The sequence below is a fragment of the Lycorma delicatula genome, chromosome 10 (genome assembly GCF_047948215.1).
Source record: "Lycorma delicatula isolate Av1 chromosome 10, ASM4794821v1, whole genome shotgun sequence".
NCBI classification, from domain to species: domain Eukaryota; kingdom Metazoa; phylum Arthropoda; class Insecta; order Hemiptera; family Fulgoridae; genus Lycorma; species Lycorma delicatula.
The window spans coordinates 78,764,109-78,786,421 of NC_134464.1; the positions used below are offsets into that span (position 1 = coordinate 78,764,109).

General features: G+C 30.4%; 1 protein-coding gene across 3 annotated transcripts in view; it reads right to left on the minus strand.

The window, feature by feature from the left end:
- Positions 1-22,313, minus strand: part of shtd (anaphase promoting complex subunit 1) — a 114,746-nt gene that overhangs the window by 50,684 nt on the left and 41,749 nt on the right. For all 3 annotated transcript variants that reach the window (XM_075376917.1, XM_075376916.1, XM_075376918.1), the window contains 9 exons: positions 19,933-19,993; positions 17,755-17,904; positions 15,354-15,472; positions 13,992-14,189; positions 10,917-11,063; positions 9,874-10,044; positions 6,685-6,844; positions 3,445-3,698; positions 66-250 (listed from right to left, as the gene is read on the minus strand). In XM_075376917.1, the coding sequence (XP_075233032.1) occupies positions 66-250; positions 3,445-3,698; positions 6,685-6,844; positions 9,874-10,044; positions 10,917-11,063; positions 13,992-14,189; positions 15,354-15,472; positions 17,755-17,904; positions 19,933-19,993 (1,445 nt within the window). The remainder of the gene's footprint in view (positions 1-65; positions 251-3,444; positions 3,699-6,684; positions 6,845-9,873; positions 10,045-10,916; positions 11,064-13,991; positions 14,190-15,353; positions 15,473-17,754; positions 17,905-19,932; positions 19,994-22,313) is intronic.

Consider the following 22,313-nt stretch of genomic DNA (forward strand, 5'->3'; position numbering starts at 1 on the left):
AAATCAAATTTGATTTAAGTGACATTCTAAAATAATATAAAAATCCATATTTAATGAATCATTACCTCCCTAATGGTAAAGCCATTGTTCGAGTACAAATAGCATACAGATGTTTTTCTTGTTCTTCAATAAATTCATGATCAGATACATCTGGTCTTTGCGTAATAGCTATAGTTACTGGTTGTGAAGATTGTAGAAGATTACGTACTTCACTAAAACGATGATCTTCACTGAATCGTAACTTCAGTATCTATTAAAATAAAAAAAGGATGAAAATCATTAAAAAATTTATATTAATTATTTTATCAGCATATTGTTATATAAATATCATAAAACAATTAGTACACATCAGTAAAAGATTATTAAAATAAAAGATCATCTAAAACACTTTCACTATTTATTTCATGTTACAGAACAGAGCAGTTAATTCTTAGACCCAAATAAATTATAGTTAATTATCTTATTCTTCACTTAATTTTATCATCAAAACCAAATAACTTGGCTAACGATAATTGAAGTTTAATTTTGATTACACAAAATGTCTCATACAATATTTATTCATTAACTCATAACAAGTACAGAGTAATATCCAATTACAATTGATTGTTTTTTTTATGAAGATGAAAAACGAATTTTACAGTTTATGAAAATATTCCAAACCTGATAAGGTTTCAATTCCAGAAAATTCCAGTTGAAAGGCATCCCAACCTGTAGGGAAAGACAACCACATAATGGCGACTCAGGTCGCCACACCACCCCCTCTGTTCCGAGCTCTGGAAGGCTTTACCGTACGATGTCTTTAGACCCTCTAACTGATTACATCTCACAGTCATCAGCCAGGCCTCAGTCGGGATGCCAATGATGTAAATGCCTTGGCAGACGTTTACATCAGTAAGATTATTATCTCAGCCAATGCCTTCACTTTAGGCTTCTTTTCCTACAGTATCATCCTCTGAACTAGCTAACCGAGTCCACGAAAGTGCAAACCCCGCACCTAATCCAATTTTAATACCAGTGCTTGTGACTGTAAATGTCTCAACCATTGACTAAGTAACAAGACAATACAATGCTAAACTCATACTGTTCAGAATGTGTTATATATAAAATGAAATTCAGACCTACATCCATCACCCACTATAAACATCATACCTAAAAACCGTCCTCGGCAAGACAGTGGCACATCTCACAGCTGCATGAAAACCATGCCCTCAGTAGCGAAGTCACCCCCCCACCCCACGTGAACAGCGGCTCCAGCACTCGATTTCAACAATCACTAATTTTGAAAACTGAGGCTTGTTCTTGTTGCCAAAATATCTATCCCTGGCCAATCAAATGTCTCGGTCAAAACCTTAGGCACCAGGGATCCTACTCCATTTAAACACCTTCAGCCGATCTACGTAATGAGAGGAAACCAGCCACTATCAACCATTCCCCATGGATCTTCCAATTAACTCGGAGATCCAAATAGGAGGTCATTCTCTCAAGTTCTCTAACTACTCTGGTACATTCAGCCTCATACCAGGGACAGACATGGAGGACATGGTCCACTGTGTCATCAACCCCACAATCTGGGCATAACTTTTTTTTTCTGTTTAGCCTCCAGGAATCAGTGTCAGGTATTATTTCAGAGGATGAATGAGGATGATATGTATGACTGTAAGTGAACTATAGTCTTGCACAGTCTTAGATCGACCATTTCTGAGATGTGTGGTTAATTGAAAACCCAACCATCAAAGAACATCGGTATCCACGATCTAGTATTCAAATTCGTAAAAAAGTAACTGCCTTTACTAGGATTTGAACGTTGGAACTCTTGACTTTGAATCAGCTGATTTGAGAAGACACGTTCAACACTAGACCAACCCGGTGGGTTCAGGCATAAACCTGAATCTACTAAATGTAACCTAGCAAATCTCTCCCGAAAAACACCTGTAATAGAATAGTAATAATACTAATAATAGTAATACTACTAGTAATAGTAGTAATAATAGTAATACTATAGTAGAATAGTCTGCATTTTCCCTACTACATACATACATTTGCTGCAGTCCGATTTAATCTGTTTGTTGTCTAATTTTTTATTTAATATTTCTACAGACCTAAAATTGCAATTTTCTTTTTACTATTATTTTTTCCTTAATGTTGTAATTTATTGTTTTTCAACAATAAATTGTTGAAAAGGCTCCTGAAGTTCTACATTTATAACTCAGTTCAGTCACGTTTATTGTATAGTTAAAAATTTAAGATAAAATTATTGTATCTGTCAAGATATTTACATAGTAATTCCTGAAGGATTCATATGATCATCTGATGATACCATTTTAATGCAAATGTCTCAATCAAATTTGAAGATGTAGCAAACTATTCCAAAATTTACTTGTTTTACTTAACAGAAATACAAAAAATTTTTTCCATTTAATAAGATAGTACTTCGCTTACATCTTGGTTATACGTAACAGATTCTTTTTTAAGAGGTAGGATATTATTTATCTTCAATAAAATATTTAAAAAAATTCTTTATCTTTTATTTGAATACATATACCTTCTGATTAAAAATGGAACATTACATGTATATTTCAAATGTACATGAATTTTTGTCATCAGTTTTGACATTTTTATATGTCTAAATAATCAGACAGAATTATCTTTATATTTCAGTCCACATGAATGGAAAAGGTACCTTCAATAGATAAACAGAATTATAATAAATAACCATTACACAATTATAAAACATCAATAGTGATGCTGAGAAAAGAACTTAATTCACAATTTTTAATATTCCACATCAATAAACTGATACTTCAAAATATTTTTTTTTTGTGAAAGAATTAGACAATTTGATGATTTTTCTACAAGTGTGATTGAACAGTTTATAGTACAATTGGATTCTTATGCATACTACATACAATTCTAGGATGGATGAAGTTGTCCCTTTAGAAACTGTGGGCCAGTTATCCGAGACCTTTTAATTTCTAGGGGAAAACAATTCTTGTTGCAGTATGTATTATTTAAATTGATCAATACAAAATTATGCATTATTAATATGCAGCTTTCACCTTGGTAAAAATCCTCTGCTTTCTCACTGGGAATTGTGATTGAGATGGTTGGCGATCTGCTGCTGGAAAGTCTTTAACTATTGTCTGGTAGAGTTACTAGACTTTTCTGCAGATCTTCCTGTTACCATCCTATCTCTTCACCCATCCCTTCCTCAACTCTGAGTACTTTTTCCAATTTCTATAGGTGTAGGATAAACCCTGCTAGGTACATTCTTAGGAAGTCAGGATCAGTATAACAAGATATCCCTGGTGAAATCTGTTGACAGTATGCCTGTAGATTGACCAAATTTATTTTTTCCCATTTATTGGTTACACAATAACCCTAGTGGCTGAAGTGCATCTGAATAAAACTAAATTTCTTAATTATGTTTTAGTAGAATATATTTACCTCTCTATCCATGCTTTCCATACCATCATCATTCTCTTGATTACTCCTAGATACTGTAGGAGGAGGTGGTGAAACATTACCTCTTTCTCCAACTACAGGTGGTGGAGGTGTAGCAGCCAAATCTTGCCTTCCAATTAGACGAAACACTGCTTCAGACCAATCAACAGGAGGATTTTCACGTACTCTATGAATTGCATCGTATAACATAAGTGTAACACCTGCAGGAAATGTACTTAATTCTCTTCTTGAATAACCTGAAATCATTCAAACTTATGTAAATAATCAAAACCAAGCATTAAAATGCTTGGTGATAAACCAACAAAAAATCAATAGCAGTCATAAATTTTTTTTTCAACTAACTGATAGGAAATTTTGACAGTAACAATTTACCTAACATTTAGTGTCCTTTCTGAATATCAGCATTAATATGAAAAGTAAAAACATAAAAAATTGAACACATTAATGGCTTCAAGGACTGCATCAGCTCATGATAAAGAAAAATATGCTAAAATTTGGGTGTATAGATATGCAGCCAATTTGTTTTACAAAAATAAAAACATCAAAGAAAAATGCTATTCGTTTTTACAGACAGATTTGAAAAGGTTTCTGTTAATACTATATTTTTTTTAAATACTGATAGTTTATAAACTTTCATTCAGCTCATTTTGTTTAGTAATTAAAAAAAATCAATTTTTTTACCCATTTTTATAAAACAGATATAAAAACAAACTGCTTTTACTCAAACTCAGATGTAGACTTCCCATTATGTCTTAATACATGCCCTTCATACACAGTTATATAGAAAAGAAATTTATCTAATCTTAGATAAAGAAATTTATTTATTTATGTTATTTAAGTAAAAGAAGAGAGAGAAACAGTATGAAGAGACTGTTCAGTCTTCGGTCCTCCCAGTACTTTTTCAAATGTTCCAATCTCTTTGCCCTTTCTGGTATTGAAAAAGTTTTGTTGTGAGTTTTTTCTTGTGATTGTTAGGTGTTTTTGTTCTTGATTTTCTTGTTTAATTTCATCTTATCTGTGGTATCTTCTAGTGTAAGGCTAATTTCCTTCAGATCCTCTCCTATTTCTCTGATCCATCTGCATCCTGTTTTGATGTTTTTCAACTCAAGATTGTACCATACTGGCTGTTTCAGAAGTTTTGAATCTTGCATGTTCATGATGTGTCTAAAGAATCCTACTCTCCTCGTTTGCATGGTATCAGCAATGAGTCTAACTCTTTGTACACAACTTTGATGAGCATGATCCATCACTGCCCATCTTTCCAGTACTTTTTGTTGATGCAGGTCAATTTTTCTTCTGATTTTCTGGACTCTGTCAGTATTTGATTGTTCAAGTGGAAGAGTTTTTCTTCTGTATATGAGGCTTCCGGTTTCATAACTGTGTTGCAGTCTTATTTTTGCGTTTATGGATAAACATTTTTTATTGTAGGTGTATCAGGTTAATTTTTGTGCTTTAACTACTTTGTTTGTTCTTGTCTGGATTGAGGTTTTTTTCATTTAGGTTGTTTGTTATTATTTCTCTGAGGTATTTAAATTGGGTTACTACTTTGACTTAATTACCCTTTATGTTTACTTATTTTAATTGTGTTGGTTTTGGAGGCATAATTTCTGTCTTTTCAAATGATATTTTAAGGCCAATTTTATCTGCAATGTTTTGAAGTTTTAATATCTGTGTTCTAACTTTGTCAATGTTGTTTGCAAGCAGCGTCAAGTCATCGGTGAAACCACAACAGTGTATTTTGATTTTTTACCTATTTTTATTTTTGGAGCCATTCCCTCATTACCATTTCCAGAACACAGTTGAATAGTAGTGGTGAGATAACATCACCTTGGTGCAGTCCTGTTTTGATTTCAAGTGGTTCTGACAGTTCACTTCTGAATTTCACTTTTGACTTAGGATCAGTTTCATCATGTTTATTAATTTGGGATGTAGTCTGAGGTGTCTTAGAATTTTTAGTAGGGATTCTTTGTGAATGTAATTGTATACTTTCTTGAAGTCTACAAACATTATCACTTTGTCTCTACTTCTTTTTCTGCTGTAATCCATTATTAGGATCCATTAACTCATGATGTGGTCTGGACATCTCCTCCAGGAAACCTCCCTAGTATTATCCTAGTTTTTTCTTGAGTTATAAGCTGATCCTGCTGAGAATAATTCTTGAAAGAATTTTATATGTTGTGTCTAGGAGTGAGATTTCCTTATAGTTGCTAGGGTCTGTTTTTTCTTCTTTTTTGCGTAGCAGATAGATGAGAGCTGTTGTTCAGTGTTCTGGTAGTTCTTCTTTGATCCAGATGTTGAGAAGCTGTTGATAAAGGGTGTTTTTGCTACTCTACCTACATGTTTCCAGATCTCTACAAAGGACTGATCTTTTCCTGCCATTTTGTAATTCTTCATCTCACCTAGTGCTAGGTAGACTTCTATTATTATTGGAGGGTTAATGTTTTCCGATGGTGTTGTTATTTCGGTGCTGGTCTCAAAGGTTAGGAGATCTGTTGATTTTTGTAATTTAGGAGTTTGTTGAAATATTTAGCTAGGATTTCCTAAAATATATTAGCTAAAATTATTTTTATATTAAAATTAAATAAATAATTTAAAATAAATTCAATGTGATATTTCAGTTATGGGGTTGAACATTATTTGACAATTTTTTTTGATGTGAATATCCTAAACAAGTGGGAAAAATGAAATATCTCTACTTTCAAATTTTAAACGCAATGTATATTATACAAAGAGCTTTTAAAAATTCAAAAAATGATTTTTCAATGCCGCAGATAATCAAACAATTGTTATATAGTCATTGATGTAGAAAATATTCATATAAAAATTTCCCATTAACTCCTTTTCTGACGCTAGAAATAAATAAAAAAGAAAAAACTTAAAAGTCTTCTTTTGGGGATGGGGGTAAATTAAAAAAAAAACTTCTGATAAAATGGTCCAGTAAAATTTTTAAATTTTATTTTAGTCAAAATATCTCATTTCCTCTTCCCAATTTTTGTAAAAATCTAATATAATAAATCCCCCTGAGGCTACCAAGATTGAAAAAAACTGGTTCAGAGTCTGTAAATATTAAGCTTCATGTAAGTCAACATACACAGAATATAAAAATTCACTCATAAAAGCTGTTATTTTGGGCCAAGGGAGAACATTAATTTTTTTTACAATTTGAAAATAAAACATATTTATAATATTGTAACATATTAAAACAAAAAAAAATAAGCTTACCCATTTCTGACAACATGTAAACAACTTTTTCTATCTGTTTATAGCGATATGCTTTACTAAATTTTTGAGGAGTAGAATCACTAGTTTTACTCCCTGGAGGTACTACGTTGATGACAAGTTTATCCAATTTTTCCACCCCACAACATAACAGACCAATTAACTATAATAAAGCAAACAATTATAGAAAATAAATTATTTTTTATAAATGATAAAACATGAAGAATGAAAAAATGAAGTAGTTTTATAAAAATTTTATTCTTAATGAAAATCTGGTACATATATAAAAAATTTAGTGGTTTCTGTGAGTCTAATACTTTTTCATGCAAAAATTCTTTAGCTGAAATTTTCCATGAATATAGTTTGTATACCTGGGAAGAATAAAGGACTATATCCATTACAAAATGTTTCACCACTTCAAGATGATAGCTGTTTTAATGGCTTAGAACCAGATTATGGTAACAACCAGATTATGTTCCTTATCGCTACTCAACTTAATTATGGTCAAATAATTAATTAAAAGGAATTAATACTGCATAATTAATTTTCAAGTACTAGTGGAGACCATTTGAAATTAAGATTGTCTATAAAAAAAGTCTCTTTGTCTTTTTGTTTTTACATTTTCCTATTTTTTCTTTTGTATCTATTTTGTTTATTGAGAAAAGTAGCTTTAAAGGTGCAATGGTGTACAACATAGCAACTCAATCAACATAGCCACTACCACTGTACTGTTACTGTGTATGTGTCGTGACTGGCTGTACCTGCCTCTGGTCACTTGATTTAAAAACAAAATAAAGAAAAAAACAAAAATAAAAAATGAGAAATACAAAGTTTCACAGTTACTTCCTTGTGGTGTTTGTCGGGTAACGCCAAGAACTGTGGAAAATACTTCTATACCTGTACAAAGGATGGATAACCACTATAATTGCTATCTTTAAGGAGGACTGACTACTATGAAACCTGCATACTTCATATCACTCAAAGTTTTGAGTCCTCTGCTGAACAAATTGTTGCTCTAGAGAAATTACAACATACTGATACTGACAGTTTTTATAAAAATGAACAGATTTTAGTTGCTATTTATCAGTGTTATTTTCATAAGCATAAGAATAATTAATACAGTGGGGTACAAACGTCCCAGATTGGCTAGCTAGTTTAATATATAAACCAAGAGGGATTATTAATTTAGTGTTTATACATACAGTGTGGCATAAGGAAATGGGAAATTTTGAAGTAATTCCTGCAAAAGTAAAAATATGAATTTAAAAGTTTTACTGTTGAAAACAAAAAAGTAAATTATATGCCATTAAGTGTCCTAACACAAAAAAAATCAATTTCTAAGAACAATGTCCATAAGATGATGGCTATTTGAATACATGCATTCCTGGAAGCAAATGCTGAGATTTTGCATGGCACCTTGAAACACTTCCATGGGAATTTATGGGACTATGTAGTCTGATGGTTTCAGTTCCTTTACAACTTGAATTTTGTAAGAGTGAAACTTCAAATCACTGTGGAGTATTTGGCAAACAGTTGTTTGGTTTAGGTTCAAAGCTGCTGCATGTTTCTTTGCCAATCATCATGAGCTCCTTCCAATTGAGGCCCTAACTGCTTTAATGTTTTCTGGGGTTCGTTGATCTCCTGGTGGTTTCCTTTTTAGAGCTGAACCTCCTTGTAATTTTCAACCCATCGTCAGTATTCCTGTTGAGCAGCATTCACACTGTCACCACTCTTGTAAAATGCCTTCATGGCAAATGAATGTTGTATACCGACCCACTGCCCATGATTACTAAATGGTAAATAGTTGTGCACAGAACGATGTCACTTTCACCTTTCAACCAGCTCCTAAGGACTGCCACTACTACTTTCAAAATTTTGTGTTTCCCTGTGACATCCTGTTCAAAAGATTTGTCATTGTCTGGATAGACGCTACTGCCCAACTGATTCTGTTCTATGCAATCTTTTAAATAAATCTTAAGCATCTTAAGTTATCAGTTTTATAATAAATTCCAGTCTGTTTTCATCATGGTTTTATCCTCTAAATATCCTTTTATCGCCAAATTAACTTAACCTGGATGATTTAATACATGGCTTACCAATCATGCATGGTTTACATGGTTTGTCTCTGAATCTTTACAAGATTCTGCCATAAATTTCTCTCCTCTTCTATTCATCTTAAGACTTTTTTCTTTATTTTGTAATTTATAAAACCACCTAATTTTCAGCATCTTCTTGTAATATTACATTTCGTAGGCTCTATTCTTATTTTTCTGTTTTTCCATGTGCTGCTCCAATAATTGCTAAATTCCTCAAAAACATTTTTTTTTAATTCTAAAATTTTACTTGTGTAGGACAAATTTTGTCCATCCTTGTAATTTTACTCCCTAAATAGCAATTTCTACAATATTGGGTATATATCATATACTTATCTTAGTATCTAATATCTCATTGCCCTAGCAATTGAGATATCCTAGAGTAATGCTAAATGAACATGATCCAGAATTTTTTCCACCTTATTTTTCATTTCTACCAAGAACGAATATCAAAGATGAATTTTAGAATTTTTATTTTTTCTCCTTAGATATTTATGGTATGCTCAAATTTATCTTTCAATTCCTGTATTCCATCTTCTACATCGAAACTGAAGAACAATGGTGACAAGCCACAACTTTGTCCACTTTTTTCTGAATTAAAGTTTACCTTTCTTCATCTTCTATTCTTATCATTGCTACCAGATTCTTGTAAAGATGCTTATGATACATAGATTCTCTATGTTTAAGTCAAATTTTCCTAAAATGTTATTTTAATATTATAATAGTTTCTGTATATGTATATATTTTAAATACACACTGAAGCTTTATTCTTCTTAGCCTACATAATAATATTTGTTTGAGGCCTGAAACAACATCCCTAATACCCCTGCTTTTTCTAAAATTATTAGTCATAGAATCAGTAAATATTCCACCATATTTTGAATTTGTCAGTAAATTATCCTAATATGTATTTTTGATACATGAGATGCTAGTACTAATAATGTATTAGTAATAATACATTTAAAAAATATATTTATTAAACATATAAATATATTTATTTTTTATTTCACATATTTATTATTAAAGTTCAAACAAAGAAAACGACTAATTTTTAATGCAATAAATGTAACAATTTTTCATTGTAAAAAGACTAATTTACCTGAATAATATCCTTTGTTCGGGGATTTAATTTATTAATAACTGGATAACGTTGTATTTTAGGATGTTTTTTCATAAGCTGATAAACTTGTAGCATAATATTAGGAGGAATTTCAGATAGAAAGGTAGGCATCACTAACTGTTTTAAATTTTCTTCTGATATCTGACTTTCCTGTAAAATAAGCAGCATATAAAATATTTAATAAACTTTTAGCATGAAAAATTGGTAGTAATAAATTATTTTTGAAGTTCCTTTATTAAAAAAATAAATTTTTCTGTTAAAGTGAAATAAAATACAAATTATTGAGAAACATCAGAAATTACTTCATTATACTGTAAAATGTAAAAAAAATTAAATTTTCCTAGTAAAAAACCAGTAACTTTCATAAAATAAGTTTTTATAATTCTATTAACCAGCTATTTTCCATACTTCTGAAACATTTTTCTTTCAGAATTCATTCTAATGTAAGCAGTAAAATCATATATACAATCAAAATAGTTAAAAAAAAAATAAAAGAAATTAATGTTATTCCAAGAAGTGGCAACCTAAAGGTATAAAATAAAGAAGTATTTATTAATGTACTAAACAAAAAATCAAAGTAAACATAAAACTTTGAGGTAAAAAAAATATCACTATAAAGCTTAACTTTGAATTAAATTAATAAATAAATAAATTATTAAATTAATAAATTTATCAAATTATAAAAGTATAGTTAAATCTAAGTTAAAATACTGTCACTTAAGCAAGAAGTTTAATAAAATCAACGAGGCAGTTCAAACATTAAAGAATTGCAATTTCCTTATTTGTTTTATTTAGAGGGAAATAATGGCTCTTCTCATCGCTGCATCTATTTGAACCAAAAGTTGTCTGCTAAATTTTTATTTTTTTATTACATTAAGAATGTTTATCCTTTGGAACAGATGAACTGATTTTTATTTATAAAAATGTAATCATAAAAAAATAAACAATAATCGTGAACACATTTAATGGAAAATATTAATTAGATACATAATTTTAATAGTATTGATAATATGGAAACTTACCACAGAAGGTGAGAGAGGGCATTTACTTGGAAAATCACTCCAGTAATGATGTATATAATAATTTAACTTCAAATCCACAGCTAACTGATGTAAAAATTGAGCTAACATTGGTAAGCAATCATTCAACAATGTGTGCAGTTTCAATTCCTGCAAAAAATTTAAATTAAACAAGAAATTTATTTTTGACTTTAATTTTCCAAACTGAAAAAAAAAAACATAGTGCAACATAATTCCAACATAAATTGACACTGTACATAAAATCTCAAAAGCAATATGTTTGTGTGGTTTTATGTTTAACCCATTAAACATAGATTGTAAGTATAATCTTTGGGAAAATTATTTTTATCCTCTCCCCAATTTTTACACAGCTACAATTAATTGTTTTACAATTTTACAAATTACCAGTCATAAATTACTTAATAAAAAAAAACAGACATTTTTAGTAAGAAACAAATGATCAATTTATTATTTTTTTAAAAGAAATCTGTAACACCTCAAACAAAAAAAAAAAAAATAATTGAAATTTTAACACCAAGATAACGGAAATAAATTTAGGTAGATATAATGGTAAAAGAAAAAAACATTTAAAGTTGTACAGCTTGCTTTAATAAAACACTCACACTCTACGCTTGATACGGAACACTACTTCTTGTTCATTGGGTTAAAGGTTAACAAATCATATTGTGTAAATTTTTCAAGTGATTTTTAAAATTGTAAATGAAATGAGAAGTTATATACAGTCAGAGAGACTAATGTATTTTTCCTTTATTATTTAAATGTTTATTTTAGAAGGCAGAAAATGACAAAAGGCAACATAATAGTAAAATCTGTAGGAAAGGCGCAATGCTTTATTTGAGTTTGTTCAGTCTTTTTCCATAAAATAAGTAGGGAACAAAGAATAGTAAAGGGTGATTTAAAGAAACTGGAAATTTTGAAAGTTGTGTTGGTAACCGTGGGTGATTGGTACCACTTGATAAGTGGCGCCAGCCTCTCTAAACTAACCTGCCATTTAGTTGTCATGGATCCTTGGAGTCGAGCGCAACGTGCATTTGCTATCAAAGCATTTTACAAAACAATGACAGTGTGGAGGGAGCGTGTAGAGAATTTCATCGTCATTTTAATCTGGGACGGCACGACCGTGTTCCATCAGCACATGCAATTAAAACATGGATATCTAATTTTGAGGAAACCGGTTCGGCAATGAAAAAGAAACCTCCAGGCCTCCATGCTTGAAACCTTTGTTGTGGAACAACAAAATAGATTTCCACCAATTCTTAACACAGCCTGGTTTCAACAAGATGGAGCAACGTCACATACTGCATGAATATCGATGGCAGCTGTACGCCGATTGTTTGGACAACGTGTCATTTCACGAAATCGTGACATTAGATGGCCTCCCACATTGCCTGATCTCTCAGCTTGTGATTACTTTTTGTGGGGTCACCTTAAAAGCAAAGTGTTCCACAGTAGACCTGCTACAACGGAAGAACTGACGGCAAAGATCCGAGAAGCAATTGCGGAAATTCCAGTTGAGATGTTACTTCAAACCATGAACAATTTAACGAAGAGACTTCGTGAGTGTTTACGTAGAAAAGGAGGTCACCTGGAAGATGTCATCTTTAAAAAATAAACTAAAATGTATGTATCCTAAAATGGCAACATTTGTACAATTACATTAAATAAAATTCATTTTCTAAAAAAATTTTCTAAAAGCATTTTTAATTAAACAGAGATATTTAGTGACGTACAGTTGGCAGCATTGAGTTTTCTCTAACCTCCCCTGTAATCACATGTCCTTGGAATGTTGATATCTCGTTTAGTTTTCGTATTATTGTTATTTGAGTGCACGTGTTTAAGTGTTAGTAGTTATTTTTATAATGTGCAATTTCCAGGAGCAATGAAACAATGTAAAATCAGCGTGAAACTGGAGAAAACTTCCAACTGTTGAAATAAGTTTACGAAGATGATGGTCTGGGCTGTACACAATGTTACGAATGGTTTTCACGATTTAAAAGTGGTTGTCAGTCAATTGAAGATTACTCTCGACCAGGAAGGCCATCGACTTCCAACTGATGACACCTACATTCAAAAAATCAATGATCTGGTACATGCAAATTGCCAATTGACTGTCGGAGAACTTGCAGAAGAGATTACCATCTTAATTGGATCATGCCATGACATTTTGACTGAAAAACTGAACATCCATCAAACTGCAACAAAGTTTGTTCCTTATTTGATAACCAAACAGCAGAAAGAACATTGAGTGGACATTTGTCGGAAACTTCTTGAACAAGCCAATGACAATGAAACATTCATGTAAAAGATCATAATGGGAATGAAAGTTGGGTTTATTGTTACAACTTGTGATAAAAGTTTGATCATCACAACAGCTTGGCAAAGGATCTCCACACCCCAAGAAAGAACATCAGTCTTGATCCAATGTCAAAGTGATGCTGTCTGCTTTCTTCGATTTTAATGGAATTGTGTGTTTTGAAATCTTGCCTCAAGGTTAAACAGTGACCCGTAAATACTATCAAAGCTTTTCCAACGGTTACATGAAAAAATCCACAAAGAGACCAGAGTTGTGGCGAGAAAACTCATAGTCCTTTACCACAACAATACGCTTAAATACTCAGCTTTGTCAATTCATCTATTTTGTGCCAAAAATCAGATGACTGTCCTCCCTCAGCCTTCTTACTTGCCAGACCTAGCTCCTTATGATTTTTTTTCTTATTTCTGAAATTAAAATCTGTGATGAAAGGACACTGTTTTGAGACTATTGATGACATTAAAGTAAATTCATCATGGAACTCAAAGGCCATTTTATAAGAAGCTGTCCAGGACTGCTTTGCGAAGTGGAAACACCGCTGGGAAAAGTGACTAGGGAAGGGAAGTACTTTGAAGGGGATAAGGACCAGTAATCTGTAAAATTAAAAATAAAAATTATACAAATGAAGTTTGATTATTTCCTGAACAGACTTCATATAGCCTAAATCTTAATTAAATATTTCAATAATAAATATAAATAATATTATTATTACTTAATAATCATATTATTAAATCTCTTTGGCTTACTTCATACAAAAGATGAAATGAAAATAGTATAAGGTAAATTGCAGAAAAAAGTGGAGCTGAAGTGTTTATTTTACCACAGACATCACCGTTTGATGGTAGATCATTATTTGCAAGATGTGCTCTTTTCAGTCCAAGTAAAGAGCAAAGATCACGACTTACAATTTTATGATGACGTGAATTGAGAAGATACTCCCAATCCTATAAAAAAGAAAATGATATAATACATTAACTTTTTTTATAATATACATTAAACTGTTAATTATTTAATTAATATTATATTTAGAATACTAAATATCTATTAATTTACATGTTGTTGATGACTGAAAAAAGTTCTATCACACATTTACACTTTATTATTTTTATAGGTTTATCACTTAGTTTTTATGTGTCAACAGTATTAACAAATAAAGTTATTTATTTGCAAAGCTTTTCTTATTAGAAATGTTCTGAAATTTGATCACAATGCTAGATATGCTAGAACTTAAAACAATCTTTCTTTACATAATTCTTCATTTTAAAACTATAGTTTCAGGCATAATTTTATATTTCTACTAAGTACTATTATCTAAAATACAACACTAACTGATTCAATGTAACACTTAATATAAATTATTTAAATTCTATGAAATTCTTATATAAATCTGTCTCGTTTATCATTTTATTATTATTGTCAGTTCATTACACTGATACCATTATAATCTTTCACATCCATTTTAATTATAAATAATCTACTCTAAAATAATGAATAGATTCATGGTTTTGCATGTTAAATGAATGATATAGATTATTTTAATCACATTAACCTTGCTTTGGTAAAATTAAATTTATATTCAAAACACAAAAAAACAACAATATTTTTCTAATAAATTTGAAGTTGCAAGGAGAATTCTTAATATCTTCAGATGTTAAAATGATACAAGATTGATAAAAATTTTCAAACTCAGTCAAATTTACTGACGTACAGTATATCAAGTATCACACACAAACAGTTTAATACAATTTTAGTTATAATTAAAATTCTAAATACAAAAAAGTTTTGGGAAATTTTAGTGCATAAGAATCAACAATTTCTGACCACTGACAATACCAAAGTATTTTGATTGCTTTAAATCAATCTATAGATTCAATTTATAGGAAGTCAAACTCTGAAAACAGATCAAATAAACACATAACTGAAAGTTTTTAAATCCCACTGTTATTAGGATCAGGGATCTTAAAACGAGCAGATTCCCATGTATTCCTATCATCCAATTTCTGAATGAAAAAGTATGTTCTTCCACATAACTATTTCATAATCTGCAAAGTATAAGTTAGCAACTTTCCATGGAATATGTTACCGTAATAAGTAATTAAATTTCATACATCATGTGATCCATAATCGGCAGCTCGTTTTTTCTTTAGTATTTGTGTTGGTGTATCGGGTATAGTACCAGAATTCTGTTGTAATACAGATAACTTCTCAACATCATATCCAAGCAAACCTGAAAATAAAAATATTAATTCAAAATTTTTATAGGCAATCATAAAAATGTTGGTTATAACTGAAAAAATATAATAACAATTACTATAAAGCATAACAAGTAATTCAAGATTTCAGAACCTAAATTATAATTAAAACATCAGTGTTCAACTTATACAATGGGATTTTAAAATTTTCAATTTTTTAGTGTATGAAAAATAATAACTTAGTTTACTTTGTGTAACTTGATAAACACAATTATTTACAAAGAACTGTTTTACATTAGGAAGGGAAACATTAATTTGTTGTTTTTCAGTATCTATCCAAGTTTTTCTTAAGGGCTGTTACACACGTAAAGCAACTGATGTCAAAATTTCCTCAGAAATCAGTAACAAAATTAATGTCTGCTGTATAACCAGTCTTTGTGGTGAGTGGAGTGAAGGTATCACTTATTGGGTTGAATATCACTTTTGGTGAGTTTGACATGCTGATAAATACGTTTACATTTGGGTCAATGAAGAAGGCACTAGGAAACTACTTAACTCCTCACTTTCCTAAGTAAGCTTGGCATGGGATGTTGTTGAAAATGGCTGGCATTATTGGGTGTAGCTTGCGATTTATGTCAGATCATGTACAACCAATTACGGCACTTAACATACATAAATTCTGCATGAATATTTGTTAAAAATAAAAGAAAATTAATGAATAATTAATCAGTATTTTTATATAACATTATTATTTACATCTAAAGAATTATTTGTTCATTGATGTCTTTATAATAAATTTTCTGAGTGAAGATTATTTCTTGCTGATTCCATTTTTGGAATTCCTGAACTAAAAATGATCACAAATTTTTAAATCTGTCAATAGTAAACGGTGTGTGTAAAACTCAAAGACAAACAGGTAAAATAATACTGGTGTTTGTGCATCTATATCATCAGTCTCAAGTATGAAAAATCTTGCTACAATACACACCCTTTTTTTCCCCTGTTTAGCCTCCGGGAATTACTGTTCAGGTATTACTTAAGAGATGATGAATGAGGATGATATGCATGAGTGTAAATGAAGTGTAGTCTTGTACAGTCTCAATTTGACCATTACTAAGATGTGTGGTTAATTGAAACCCAACCACCAAAGAACACCCGTATCCAAGATCTAGTATTAAAATCCATAGCTGTAATACATACCCAGTTTTCTGTAACCCATTTGGTATACAACTGTAATTTAGATCAACATGCTGACTTATATACTGATATTTATATATACATTAAAAAAAGAAATTGTGTGTATCAGGTTTAACCCCTCTCAGTTTAACCAGATTTTAAAAAAACATTCTTGTAGCAAAACCTCTGTTTATTTTATATTTTAAATTCTTACTTCTTTAATAATTATGATTTTAAAAGGGCACACAAACTGACAAAATTTGAAAATGGAGGAATTCTTATCCTTTATTTTAAAAACAAGTAGCCATAAGTATGTGGTCAACAGCTGAAAATGATAAAACAATACAAAGTTTTTAGAGACTTTTTGTTATTTGGAAGGTACATTTTAGCTATAATCAAATTGTTAAGCTAATAATATAGATTTCTATCATTTCTAATGGCGTGATAATCTTAACAATGTTAGTGATGTCAAATGGGTACACAAGTTCTTTTTTAAATTACATCGTGTACCCATAGAGGCGCACTCTGTTTATTAGTAAAGTACATCATGTACCCAATGGGATATACGTTTTCACAGATTTCTTATAGCACTTATTTTTAATCTGGCTATACTTTAGGTGTTTAAAATCATGCAAGAGCGTATTAGAAGTGTCATGAAAAGAAATATATAATACAATTTTATAAATAACTATTTTAATCAGGTAAATACTCCAAACTTTGCGTAATACAAATTCTAAATTAAATTTTTTTTAATTTATAAAATGAAATACATTAAATGGTTTTTGTGGCACGCCTAGAAACAGGCTCAGAGGAATAAGAGAGCTTGTGTACCCGTGCAGGTACATGATGCCCAGGAGTTATATATTCACAACAAAGGTGTCATGCACCCGACAGGATATGTGCAAAAAAGTAAGAAAAAAACATATAATTGGAGTTTTATTTCTTTGAAATTATGCTTGTTTCATGTATATATCATCAAATATAAACTAAAAAATAAAAATAAAATTTCCGGATTTTTGTAAGTATACATGTAAATACCAACAGCAAATAAAAATCATATGCATTTCAGCAGTTGTTGTGGATGTGTTAAAAAGAGTAAATTTTAATTATATTTAGTAAGAAGCGATTCATATATTTTTACCTAACAAAATAGAAACAAATAGCTGCCATTCTTGTGCAGGAGAAAAATCTTGTGTACCAGGAGCATTTCGTGCACCACACCACTTCACTATTGTCTGAAGCGCTGCCTCTCTAGGTAAAATATTTTTTAGAACTTTAAGGCACTTAGAAACTGAAAAATAAATTAAAATAAATGTTGTAACTTCAGTAATAAACAGAATAAATTTATTTTAACAAAAATCCTAAAAGAGAAAAACAATACAGAAATATTCACTGAAGTTCAGGTACTGTTGTTAGCAATAACTGTTAAGTAAAAATAAATGTTACCAAAGATAAATTACAAGAGTACTATTTTTATCAACTACTTTGGCACTAAGCACTGATCTAAAGACATCTCCTGTATTTTGTACGTTAAAAAGTATCATTATTGAAAACTCAATGAATGGTTTTTAATATCACATAAACACAGTTTTTAATATCCAATATAAATCCATCTTCATTATTATTCTGCTCAGAAAACTTATACATCCTTGACAAACATGTGTTTATAAGAAACAAAGGATAATTTTAACATATTTTTATTCTTTTCTTACATCCAGTAACAATTATAGATTATACCTTGTGTGATTGGATAGAAGAACAAACAAGATCTAAAAGTTCCCGCATTTAAGGAAGTGGAGGGTTAAATCCTACATTAATGTTAATCCATCCAGAATCTACCATTTGTAGAGACAAAAGAAAAGTAATAGCTAATATCTCGCAGCATTTATAGAACTGAATGAAAAAATATATATATATATAAATTAATTATAATTAATTGATAATGACATTTAATTTAGAAATTGCTCAGTAGATACAGTGACTAATCATCAAGGACCCTTCACCTATTGTAAACAGTTCAACAGTGAGTGTTCTATCCTTTTGCATACAAGAACTAAATCCATTACTAATGCATTACTAAATGCATTACTAATTTCTTTATGAGCAAAAGGGATCAAGAACTTGAAGTTCCTTGTGGCCTTAAAATGATAAGCATGCACAAGAAGTGCGATAGTGGCATCATGAATTTTGTAATTTTCAAGTAAGTTTGATCAAGGAGCAGACATACATTCTTCCCTGTCAACAGATCTTGTCTTCAAGTAAAGCTTTTCAATCTTTTTCAATGCATTAATTCTCACATAATATTCGAAACTGAAATTCAATCATCTCACCAGGGATAATCAAGGGCATTGTTCACAACTATTTAAAGTACCAAAAAGGGGTATGCAGCATTTGGATCCCTTTGTAACTGATAGAGAAGCACAAGAAAAATCACTGGGGTGTACTCCTGATTCACCTACTCTGATTAAAGATGATTAATTCTGTATATTGAATGATTATTAGAGATGAAACATGGATAATTCATCATTTTCCAGAGAAAAAAATTCCAACATGTTAAGAAAGCATCCCAGGAAGTAATAATTGTGAAAATGGCTGCTTCAAGTTCTCTTCTGCTGACATGGTTCTGATTCGTGCAATCAGCTAAGACAAGTGAATCAATTGAGAAGACGAATAAAGAGTATTAACCATATTATATTAGTATTATAGTAATAGTATAGTATTAGAATTATATTAACCATAAAGAGTATTTTTCCAAACATTAAATAGTTCTGTAAAAATAAATTACTAAATAAAAACTAAAGTTGTGATACTTATCTTCTCATTTTCCCTTGTATTATTTTCTGCATGAGCTGCACTTTATAGCCCTTCTGTATACATTTACTACAAATCTCTGACGTATAATTTTTTTATATCACTTATAGTAGAGCCAGTAAAATACAACTTTATTTATTTTGGGATGTTATGTTCTCTGAATTACTTCAAATTTTTGACTTAGTATAATAAATAAAAAATTAGGAAAGAACAGTTTTCATTAATAAAATAATCCTACAAAATAAAATTTCATTAATAAAATAACCCTGAACCTAGATAATCTAGATGCCCAGATAAATAGGACTGATTTTATAGTACTACTTTAAAGTGGTGTGTAATTTACAGTTACTTAAAAAATGTATTTTCTTTTAATAGAATAAAAATTTGCTTTACTATTTAATTATTTATTTTAACTATTATGTTTAATTATCATACACACTAAACTATTTTACTAAAAATTAATAAATACATATAGCATTTATTAACATTAAAACAAAAAATTTCTTACCTAATGGTGAAGAACAAACTTCAGGAAGTGAAATTCGAAACATGGAACCATTTAGAAATTCCTAAACAACAAAATTAAAATAAACCTTTACTATGTAAAACTATTAAAAAATTATTTTATATGATTAAATTATTTATAAAAAATTAAAGACAAATAAATTTACATTTTTCTTATTTGTTCCAATTCAATCTTGCACTAAAATGTTCATACAGCTTTTACAGTAGAATAAACAATGAAGAAGGAAAACTGAGATCGAGATATCAATTCCAAACGCCAATTAATGCATCTAATAGAAAATCAAAATAATTAAATAAGTTGCAATTTATTTATCCTAATTGTCCATGGATAGGAGGAACAAATCTCCTTTCTTGATCATAAAAAAACCAATACATAAAAAAATACTTAATGGTATTACTTTATTTACAGAGTACACCTATGGTAACTAATAGGTAAAAAATGTTGAAAACAAAATAAATAATCTTTTTATTTAATTTGGTAAACGACTAACTGTTAATATTAGAAAAACAGTGGTTAATGAAAAAACCATATTGTTAAACTAACACAGCAATTGAAGAATCACATATATTCAAACACAAATTAAAATAACTGTAATTTTAAGTGATTTCTACCAGAGTTCTACATAATCATGGAAAATTGAAAAAAACAATCAAATCTCAATTTTAAATTCATTCTGCAGCTTACTAGTTTAAGTAATTATACATTTTAGGAACTAATCTCCACAGGGGTAAATTTACGAGGTTTGATAAAAAAAAAATATGCAAAAGTTTAGTTTCCTCTAAGAGTCTACTTATTCAACTATTGATTTTGTCACTTCAAAGTACTCCCCTTCAGATATAATAAATTTGTGCTAGTACTTTTTCCAGTCTTCAAAGCACCTCTGGAACAAAATTTTCAGTATGGTGTTTAGTTCCTTCAGCAATTTTGTCTTCATCTTTTCCATATTGGCAAAAGATCATCCTTTTATGTTCTTTTCAGCTAGGGGAACAGGAAGAAGTCACCATAAGTTGTTTTTGGCCAAAAATTTGCAAACAAGCAGTGACCAGGTGTATTATCATGGTGCAATTGCTGTGAACTGTTTCATCACAAACCATGGTAACACGACCTGGTGGCAAGAACTCATGATACACTAAGCCTGAGGCATCATAACAGCATAGTTTTTGGCCAAAAATTCATGAACAAGCAGCAAACAGGTGTATTATTGTGGTGCAATTGCCATGAATTACTTCACCACAAATCTGGCCATTTTCTTTGGATTGCTTCACGCACACAGCATAGAACTTCCAGATAGTACTCTTATTGAACGTATGACCTGGTGGTAAAAACTCATGATACACTAAGCTGCTAAAACTGAAGAATATAGTGATCAGAACCTTTACATTCAATCAAGCTTGACAAGCCCTTTTTCGATCTTGGCTCTTCAGAAAGCTTCCATTGGGATGATTACGCCTTAGTTTCAACATCATACCCATACACCCATGTTCCATCACCAGTTATGACCCGTTTGAAGAGTTCTGTATCGTTTTCACTTCATCAGAACTCCTGAGTAATGTTCATTTGGCACTGTTTTTAATTAAAATTCAACAATTTTGGAACAAATTTTGCTGCTAAATGTTTCATGTTCAATACATCCAAAAAAATTGCTTGGCATTAGCCAAATGATATGCCAACACCATCAATAACCTCTCTGATTGTGAATCAGCAACTATCCATTATCACTTTCTTCACTTTTTTGACATTCTCATCAGTTGTTGATGTGCTGGGATGTCCATCTAGGGCATTTGTCATATTGAATATCTTCAGAACCCTCTGAGAAATATTTGTACCATTTGTAAATGCTTCTTTTATTCACAGAAGAATAGCCAAAAGCAACATTCAACTTCATTTTATATTTACTGCACTTTATTCCATTCTTAAAGCAAAATTTAATGCAAATTCTTTATTCCATTTTTTCCACAAGTTAAAAATTGCCAACCATTAGCCTTTTTGAAAGCCAACAATAAACTAAGCATCCAATTTGGTTACCAATGTAAATATGCATTAGGAACAAGAGTATCAAAAGATAAAAGGTGCAATTGTAAAGCTCCAATTTGGCATTTTTACATACAACTATGTATTGGATCACTCAAAAAGTCAGTTACCTTAATATGCCTAATATATTGTATTTGAGCACAGTTTTTCTATTTTCTGGTAATGTATAACTATTATTCCAGGTACCAATCGGAAATCTTACTGATGCCATTACTGGAATCATGTCTGTTCTTCTTGCTTTATGACAATGAATTTTAGGTGTACATTTGGTTACAGGCCAAAGGATCTAACTACAAACAAATACTTAAGCTTTATCATTTTGGTGGGGGCTA